Here is a 10494-nt window from a genome sequence, read left to right as displayed (position 1 = left end):
ATTTGAACCTGCAGGCATCCCTACTTATTGGCAAAGAAGACAGAGGGTGTAGGCCGAGAGAAAAAGTCGGCGTGAAAAACTCTCGGTACTCTTTTAAAAGAGCAAATCATCAAACAATACTTATTTTAAAACAAATATAGCAAATTAAAATTAACATGCCCAGCACTAGACCTAGGCCCTTTTATCAACTAGATAATCGCTAAATTTATAGTAAGGCCTTTTTACATAGCTTTTCTTTAATACTTTTCTTGAATTTATTAAAAGGCAGAGATAAAAGAGCCTCTGGGATTTTATTAATAAAGAAGAAAATTGCAGCCTGCGTTGGTTCGGAGGATTAACATTGTGCGTATGTTCTATTCTACTATACTTATCACTATTTTTGTATACATAATATTTTCGTAAATATATTGCGAGGGAAAGGTAAGTATATTAATTTCCTTGAATTTATATCTCAGAGATTCCCTACATTTTAAATTATAGATTGCACGAATAGCCCTCATCTGCAGGATGAAAATAGATTTGACATCAGCAGCATAACCCCATAATAATAAGCCATAAGTCATTAAGCTGTGAAAGTAACTAAATAAACAAGTCTAGCTGTATCGACATCAGTCAGTGAGAGAATATTTAACCGCGTAAGCTGCAGAACTAAGTCCCCAATCTGTTGATATGAGGGGGCCACCGCAGTTTTGAACCCATGGTGATTCCAAGAAATACAGTTGTATCATCCAGATTCAATTCCTCATTATTTATAATTTGAATTTTTTGCATTATTTAATTACTTTTTTTTGTATTAAGCAGAAGGTTATTTATACTAAACCAATGGACAATCGAAGAGAGAGCGTTGTTCACATCGTCAAAATTAATTATTTGTCGTTTGATTTTAAAAATTCAATTTAGTTAGAATATCAGGAACGTGAATACAATAGCAAAACAATATATATACGTAGCGTGTTTTTGAAATTTTCGCTAAAAACCCTAAATATTATTTTCCCCTATGCAGAATAGGGGGAAATAATACCTTAACTCGGTTGAGAAACCCCTAAATCGATCGGGGAAAATCTCCTGATCTGGCAACACTGGATTAAATGGAACGAAAGTTGTGAAGCGGAAAGTATGTCAATTGTCTGTACTGTACACAGTCATACAACAGATAAGGCATCAAGACTAATCATATAACTATCAACAAAAATTACACATCGAGCCTTTAATTTTTTTGTTATTGTGTAGTCGGTTAAAAATAATTCGTAGTAACAACTTATTTAATAATTATGATTGTTGTGCTGGATTAGAGAATTGGTCACTGTATAAAATGGCACTTCAAGAGATTTTTATCACAGATGACCATACCGCTGCATATATTATAATGCAACCACATTTGATGTCTATTAATTACAACGATTTATCGATTAGACTTAAACGCGGGACTCATTCACCTTTAGTTCTTGTTAGGTTATGTGAAATGAATTAATTTGCATAAAGCTAAATGTTACTATGGTATACTGTTAATTATTTTGAATGAAATGTTGAAGCAGTATTATAATGTATATCACTATTGATACAGTTATCGATTATATTAGTATATTAAGTATTTTGTCTTGTAGATTAAAAACTTGGTAGTACAGACCAAAAGCATGTTTTGTGCGCAACGGTCTCATGCGTTCACAAGAAATAAGCCTTTGTTATTTTTGTATTACTTCTATAATATAAAACAACACCCTACGATAAACCTCCAATAATTAGGAGTATCCGATAGGTTTGACTTATTGGTCTGCGGTTATTTTATAAAAAAAAATATAATAATATTAGCATGCTCTGTTGCCGATGCGATTGAAAAATGTTCCATAGACAATTGCTATTTATGTCCGCTACCGCTATTCATTCTATTGAGATACATTTTCGTTTTACGAAATACGAACTATTTAGTAAAGGATACGATTTGTCATCCAGTTCTTAGTTCTACAATTTTTGCATTTATACAATATACATTTGTGTATTGTGCAATAAATTCAGTGATCCTCATACGTACAAGCGATTCAAAAAGCTTTATTTAGATTTAAAATTTTTGATCATTTGACAGTCTGGTGAGGTTTCTTCTGTGAGACGAGATCATAGTCGTATCTTGCGTTCGGTGTTACTTTTATCCTATTACGCTATTGCTCGATCAGTTAATTTAAGTGCCTGATGGTGCAGAAAGTATGTGCGGTTAGTGAATCATTAAGGAGGGTAACAGAATGGGGGCTTTTTTAAACAAACCTGAGACTAAGAAATACAATGAGAACGGGGAAGGTAACGGTCTGCGCTATGGCGTGGCGTCAATGCAGGGCTGGCGCGTGGAGATGGAAGATGCTCACCACGCTCAACTAACACTGAATGGAACGTTGTCAGATTGGTCGTATTTCGCTGTGTTCGATGGCCACGCGGGTGCCCGAGTGTCCGCGCATTGTGCAGACAATCTTTTAGAATGTATCTTACAAACGGAGGAGTTTAGACGGGACGATATAGCGGAGGCCATACGCGCCGGGTTTCTTGATCTCGATAAAAAAATGAGAGAATTACCGGATCTGTCAAATGGAGTAGAGAAGTCTGGGTCGACAGCAGTCTGCGCGTTTGTATCGCCTAAACAGATTTATATAGCAAACTGTGGAGATTCCCGAGCTGTTTTAGCCCGAAATGGGGCACCAATATTTGCGACACGCGACCATAAACCTGAGTTACCATCGGAAAAATCGCGTATTGTTCAAGCAGGAGGTACAGTTATGATACAGAGAGTCAATGGGAGTCTAGCAGTGTCTCGTGCTTTGGGTGACTATGAATATAAGAAGGTGTTGGACCGTGGACCATGCGAGCAACTTGTCTCCCCTGAGCCTGAAGTATCATGTCATGAACGACTGGAGTCTGAAGACGAGTTCTTGGTGCTGGCCTGCGATGGAGTATGGGATGTCATGAGTAATGAAGCACTCTGTGCATATGTACATTCACTACTCCAATTAACAGATGACCTTGTTGCTATCACCAATCAAGTCATTGATACCTGTCTCTATAAGGTAAATACATCACACTGATATTTATTTCTAGTTTGTAAGTATAAGGCATGCTTATTTCCAATAATTAAATCACTTTGTGGTTTTATATACAACATAAGATTTGCATATAACATAAGATTGAGTTTCTATTTTTTTTTTCATTCAACAATTTTATTTAATTAAAGTATTAATCTTAATGTGCTAATGTAAGGATTCATTTGTTACACAAGCATACATACCAGTGAAGGTTAAACACACCCCAATTCATGTTCTTCATTCTACTGAAATTATTATTTGTAAACATTTTTGGTTTCAGTAGCATATGAAATAATTCATTTTTCTGCAATATAATTGGTAATTATATTCTAATGACAATTTAATATTCTTTATATCATATTGAAGTTTTATGCTGCTAAAATAATGAAGAACCCAACAAAGACTAATTTTTAAATAAGATGAAGTGTATAGTTATTATCTAAAATTGGTTAATAAATATGGTTAAAACTTTTAAGCCTTTATTTGGTTTGGTACATAGCAAGCTCCATTAAGTTAATTTAGAATGATGTAAGTGTGGTATTATTTTTAATTTTTTCATCATGATGAGATTAGTTGAAATTTACTACACAGTTTTCAATATAGGAAATATAACCTTTGATATATATATATTCTATAGGAGAATGCCAGGTTATATGCTGCTAAAAATAGTTATATCACATATTCTATATTATACAATAATGACAATAAAATTATAAAATATTCTACTTGACCTTTATCTAATTTCAGGGGAGCAAAGATAACATGAGCATTGTGCTGGTTGTGTTCCCTGCTGCACCAAAGCCAGATCCTGAAGCTCAGCGTGCTGACCGAGAACTTGATGAAACACTTCGACAAAGGCTCACAGGTTGTTATCACTCACTATTGCATGCGTGCCAAGCACCAAAAAAACGTACAGATGGACAAACAAATGAACAGAACAATGCTAGTAATCCTAATGCATGATAAAACTAGTCTTTCATTTGTGCAAATATTGTGTGCCATACACAAGTAGGGAACCTTATAGGAGTAATTTTGTAGCGTTTGTTGTGGAAAATATTTATTTTTTAGATGATTATTTCTTATCTGGATTGGCAGGTTATGGTCTATGCTATCTCAGGTAAAGCTATTTTTCAAAAAAAGAAAGTCCCTTCCAAAGTGAATCCATAAAAGTACCTCTAAATAAAGCCTTTGATATATGTGAGTTTGTCTAGCAGTCATTATAATTGGCAGCAGCAACTTTTTGTTGCTAATAGACTCCTTTTTATAACTTTTTAAATGTTTTTTTCAAAACATGTTTTAGTAGTGGTATATGAAGGTTTAAACTAAACTTTTTTTTAAGATGTTCTATTAAGTAGATAATTTGAACCTTGTACTTTTTTGTCCTAACATAGCAGCTAAACTAGCTTATTTTTAGAATAGAGAGACCAGAGACCTAAGCTGTACAGATTGGTATTACACTTACCTTCACTTACACTTATAAAGCAGGGATTAGTCTAGAAAATAACTAATATTAATCTTATAACATAAAACTCCCTTCACTGTGAGTTATGACCAAGAGTTATGTAATCAGTTCTTCCTTACTTTCTACCCAATATAAAACAGTAAGGCGGAAATTGATATTTACAAAAGCTTTACTAAAATTGTAAACTAATTAAACCATCAAACTTGTTTAAGACATTTCCAAAGTACATATATATTCAAATAGTCTAATTTATTTAGAATAAAGATTCTTAATTATTATATTTAGAAAAAGGGAAAGCTAATCTTTATTTTACTATCTTATACTTTCATCAGGTTTCTCCCTTTTCTGAAACTATTGCAAAAGTAACTTATTATGGTAGGGAAAATGTTAGTACAAAATATAAGTACCATTGATTGCATTTTAGATAGACATGTTTCATAATACATACATACTACATATTGTAGGACTATTTATTTTACAGAATCAATGAAACTGAATAGAACATAGAGAACTGTTTAGAGTACTCATATATATAGAATACATTTTAGAATTTAGAACATAAATAAGTTGATTATGAGTAGAACCAATTTTAGATTATACACAACACCATTTTACCATCTATTTATCTTATGTATCTGGCAAATAAGTGCTGTGTGTCAAAATTGCCTTAATATTTGATAAGTATATATTATTATATAAGGGTGATTTATATATAAAATCCTTATACTTAAAGTCCCATGATTAAAATATACAATTGCATACACAAGTGTAACATTTATTATAAAATATAATAAATGTTACACTTGTGTATGCAATGATTCAAGGGTATAATAATAATGTGTTCACTTTATTAAAGACCATTTCTGTCTATGATATTTCGATAACGCTGTGGCTTTGGAGATTAATCTATAATTATAAATTTTATCTGTGTAAGGATTATGCAATTGTAAAGGACTTTTTTTGTGCCATATATCTACCGGTTAACAAGAGTTTATATAAAGGTGCAATAAAAAAATTAGGTAGTTTAACTAGGCTTAATATATACCTACGTGTTTTATCCCGTAAATACGTAGTGTAGTCTCGTCAATTATTTAATCTAGATTCTAAACGATCCTTTTCTCTAAAATAGTTAATATTAGTTTATCCAACTCAAATTATACATAGTGAAAACTCGAAAAATACTAGGCATAACGCATCGGTTCTTAGCAGCGGTTCAATCTTATTTTCATACCACATCCGTTAAAAATACTAAGTTGCTTGCAGCTGTATGCTTTATAACCTACTTATTTACGCGTCAGAGCCGATTTACCATTATCTCATACTTAAATAAGATTATTCTGAGGTTTCATTCACGCCGTAATAAAAGTGCCAAATCATATTATAGCAGTGTATGCTGGTTTACATTGACATTGTCATGATATGACCTAATAAACTACCATTTTTCTACTATTGGGCCCATACACCGTCCCCACCGTTTTTTGGAGCTTAGGTAACATTTCGTTCGTAGGCGCTAATAGACATTTGGCGGATTCCTACATAGATGTTTATGATTAAACAAAGATTCGTTTTAATCAGAATTCGCTGATACGGAAATATGGGATTTTTGATGAATTACGCAGTTATATATATATGATTTTCTTTTGTTTTTCCCATTGTGTTGGCGTTAATAAATGATCGTATGTCTTGGCTTATTGTATAAACCTTGCACGATTCTTAAGCGTTTGATAAGTTTTCATTCGACATTTATTCAGAATATTTAGGAAGCACTTATTACATGCTTATTATTATATATTATTAAATTATATTATTATTTTATAATTATGCTCGAGTGTGTTATTGTTGTGTTTGTCATACTATACGGTAGATACTTAAACTAATTTGCAGATATATATATACTGTATATAAGGTACCAGCTATTAAACAATTCCACACAGCAAAAATCATTATTATAAATCTGATATAGTAGGTGTGAAAAAATGAATTAGAATTCACATAGTTACGGATAATTAATTGAATATAGTATATATTTTTTGAAAGCCTTTTTTTGTTTATCTTAAGTTGTTTTGATATTAATGATATTTTTATTTAGTATCTACAATATTTACGTTATGTTACCACATACATATACCAACGAATTATATTTTTGTTACCTGTTATGTTTTTACATAGATATATTTTATTGATTAGTATCTATTGTTTTTTTAAAACGTGTTGTAATTATGTTTACATTTTGACAATAGGAGAAAAAATTGCAATATTGCTTTATTCCCGTATAGGGACTGTACCGAAAACATATTTTTGTGGTTAATTTATCAATTAAATTTGATTAAAGTGATACTTGATTTTAATAAAGATTTAGAGAGCAGAAATAAATAAAAAACGAAATCTAAATGTTTTGATTGATATGGGAACATAGCAATTTGCTATTCAAAATAGTTATATAGGATCTTCTTAGTCAGTAAGTATTAACCTTATGCAATTAGAATCCGCAGACTAACGTATACATACATCATAAAAGACCATATTTTACAATAATAAACTACTTCTATATTAAAAAAAATTTGCTATTTCAATTTCTATATTGGAAAATTTTCATTTTATTCATCTAATTAAAGATTATCAATACCACTCAGATACGTTTAGATATTAAGTACAAACTAATGTATTCATTAAAAATATGATACGTATTGTTTTCTCGTAAACATTAATACTCTATTGAAAATTTTATGTACCCTTAATCCAATTAAATATTTGAAAATGAACGGATCGTTTCATTGCTTTGGTCCTTGCCCCCTTTTGTAAATTAATTTAAATTGGCGGGGAAATAACATCGGAGGGTTAAAGCAATGAACGTGTGGTGCTTCTCACGTATACCGATGTTCTGTACTCAAAACACGGTGCAGCCTAGTTGATTTGTGACGTATGGTCATTTATTTCCTAAGGCTTATCGATTGCACGTTTAACGATATATTGCAGATTATATGCGCACTAATGTTATGCATGTCGCTTTTTTTAAGATAACAAGTGTTCTAGAAATTTTCTGCAGTAAAATAAAAACAAATGAATTATTTAAAGAACCGCACAATACCGACTTCAAAGTTTTAATGAGTCTTGAAAACGTGAGTTGCGAATACACGTTTTTCTTCACCTTGAAATAATCTTTAGCTAGCGACTTAGGTTTAACCTTCAGTATGTACGATAAAAGTTATGTTTAATTTACTCGCAATGCTGCCAAAATAAACACGTAAATATTACAGACCTGGTTTTAATGTCGGATAAAGGCATAGTCTGGTGTGCACAATACATTTTGTTCGAAATAGTTTATTATTAATAGGAGAACCATAAAAATGAAACAAAATTTATGTACGCTATATGTCGTAATATCCATTAACATAGTATATTGCTTTGTACCGTGTGATACTGATGCACAATGATTAGACACTGTATAACGGCGTATGTTATTTTAACGCTCGTTTGCGTCGTCTCGTGTCTCGGGAGTGCAAAGAAATATTACCGAAGAACATAAAATAATGGCTTTCTTAAAATATTTTGTTGACACTAAAGCGTATTAGAGTTTTTGGAATGTAGGTTTTTTTATTTTTACTAATTAGCAGCCTTAGTACATCAGCTAAGGATATCGGCTTATTTTATTGATGAAAGTATCAGGTATATTTTATATTACAGACAAAACGTATTTTTTTTATAGAACAGTTAAAGATTTTGTATACCTTGAAGGGTGTAAGCGTACTTATAGTAGGCTCGTGGCTTTTAAGCCAGTTTAACTCGTAGCGTGTCTGGCGTAGTTCTTATATCCTTCTTTAGAAGGTACTAACACTGAGAAGTTATTTTAGTTTCAACATGTAGCGGCTAAACTTTACTTAGTGTATATTATTACGTACCTAAACCTTTTAATGTTATGTTACTTTTTCGATCCGATAGATGATTAAGAAAAAGTAAAGATTTTTTTAGTGCAAGTCAATGTTAAAAAATTACAAATCCTCGTATAATATTGCAGCGTTTATTCAAGCCAACGCCGGTGCAGATGACGAAGACGCCACCTCGCGTTTCTCACGAGTTCTTAAACAGTTGGTGGAGGAAAACATCCCAGGCCTACCACCAGGAGGCGGCCTAGCTGCTAAGTATGTTGAATTTTCCTTTTTATTTTATTTATGAAATTCTTTACCCTTCTTAAGCCTCTAATTCGTTTGAAATTGACGGAAATTAATTATATGATGTATAAATTAATTAATATGATATTGTTTCGATTCAGGTTCATTCCATCGTCAGGTTCATGTCATCATTATTCTGTTTTGTAGTGTTCACTTTACCGGCATAAATTAAAATAAGAAATAATTGCTAGACTTCAGTCAATAAAGTACTGCGAAATGTAGGCAATTTATATACGAAAGAAAAACTAAATGAATTCAGTCCTTGTTATCGTCTACATAAAAATTTCTTGTTTTTATAACATTAAATATTGTAATAATAATTTTTATTTTCAGGCAAGGATTACTGGACAAAATCTACAGAGAGTTCTACCCGGAGCACACTGACAGCTCGGAGACATTCGACTGCCAGACTGAGATCGCAGAATCTCTGGGTTCAAACTAGGCACCAAATTAGCAACCATTTATTTACATTTTATTTACCTGATTTATAACAATATACATTTGCTGGTCAAATTCAATAGCCTTTTCAAATATAAATTTTATACAATTAATTATTTACACTATAACTACTATATTATAAAAGTTCTAATCCTTTTAATTATTTAAAAACCTTAAAAATAAATTAAGTTTGGAGATGTAGGTATGTGGTTGCTCTTAGGGTCTAGTGTCTTCTTTACCCGCCAAGATGATATAGTTATGGCATTTGAAATTTGTGTGTTAATTATTGGTTAACTATGTCTATGCCAATTTATGCGTTCCAAATTTAAATTGGTAACATTTCTTACTGTACATAGAGTTAGACTCCTTTTATGAATGCGGGATTGCAGCAGCTCACCGATCGATACTTTTAAAATTCTTATCGATAGAAATCGTTTTTGTAACGATCGCGATGTCTATGGTACGTTAATATGTATGTTGTCTTTATACTCTTATCAATGATTTTCTATGCTGTGGTTGGTCATAGACAATTTTGCGTGCGCTCTTAATAATAAAACGACCCTCCACGGCAATATAAGCAAGAAATTACATGATTAATTTGTGTGGCACAAATTCCCAAAACAATATTCTATATTTTATGACAGCACACGAATTTTTTTTTGATTTGTTGGTTTTTGTTTTCGTTTCGTAGGTAGTTTTTTGTTAGTAATTTGACTTTCATAAATGTCATAATATTAGATGTAAAATAGAAACATAAATTATTAATCAATAAAACTATTTACATATACATACATATAATAGTTGTCAAATATTTTATGGTACCTATCAATTTACTGGTATTTTACAATTAAATGACTTGTCTAAGCCGATTTACTTAGTTTTTTAAACATCGAAATTAATAATTCAGTCTTTGTGTATCTACATTACAATGTCTAAACCATCGTAATATAATATAGAATTATTTAAATTACTGTTTTACTTATAAACTAACTTTTCGGCATGGTGTTTCAAAAAGGCAGGCGAATTTATGATACATGTATCTTTTTATCTGTAAATAAAATAACTGCATAGTCAAATCCAAATGTTTCGTATAGTTGTAATTTAGCTTAGTAAAACTCAGAATTGGAACACATAGTATTTTTATTTTTTTTAATAATCTTTGCTTTAATATCTCAGGTCATATTGTCTTAGTTTGATTTAAATTGATTTTGTACTTAGAGGTAACACTAAATACAACCATATCGAATGTGACTAAATTTTTCAATTAAAAATTTCACTCAAGCGAGATATTCTTGATTTCAAACCTTTACAAACCTGTAGATTACTCCCATAGTTATATTTCCTCTTGCGTGTAAATAAAAAA

The 10494-nt window shown here is 31.4% G+C and overlaps 1 protein-coding gene across 1 annotated transcript; it reads left to right on the top strand.

The window, feature by feature from the left end:
- Positions 1–1853: 1853 nt before the first annotated feature.
- LOC111000875 (protein phosphatase 1B) lies at positions 1854–9854 on the top strand. The gene is made up of 4 exons (XM_022270477.2): positions 1854–3047; positions 3810–3927; positions 8540–8663; positions 9027–9854. Exons 1-4 carry the CDS (start codon positions 2235–2237, stop codon positions 9133–9135), a joined length of 1164 nt encoding a protein of 387 aa, XP_022126169.1. The 5' UTR covers positions 1854–2234; the 3' UTR covers positions 9136–9854.
- Positions 9855–10494: the final 640 nt, after the last annotated feature.

The sequence above is a fragment of the Pieris rapae genome, chromosome 1 (assembly GCF_905147795.1).
Source record: "Pieris rapae chromosome 1, ilPieRapa1.1, whole genome shotgun sequence".
Classification (NCBI taxonomy): domain Eukaryota; kingdom Metazoa; phylum Arthropoda; class Insecta; order Lepidoptera; family Pieridae; genus Pieris; species Pieris rapae.
This window is presented reverse-complemented; position numbering and strand designations above follow the sequence as displayed.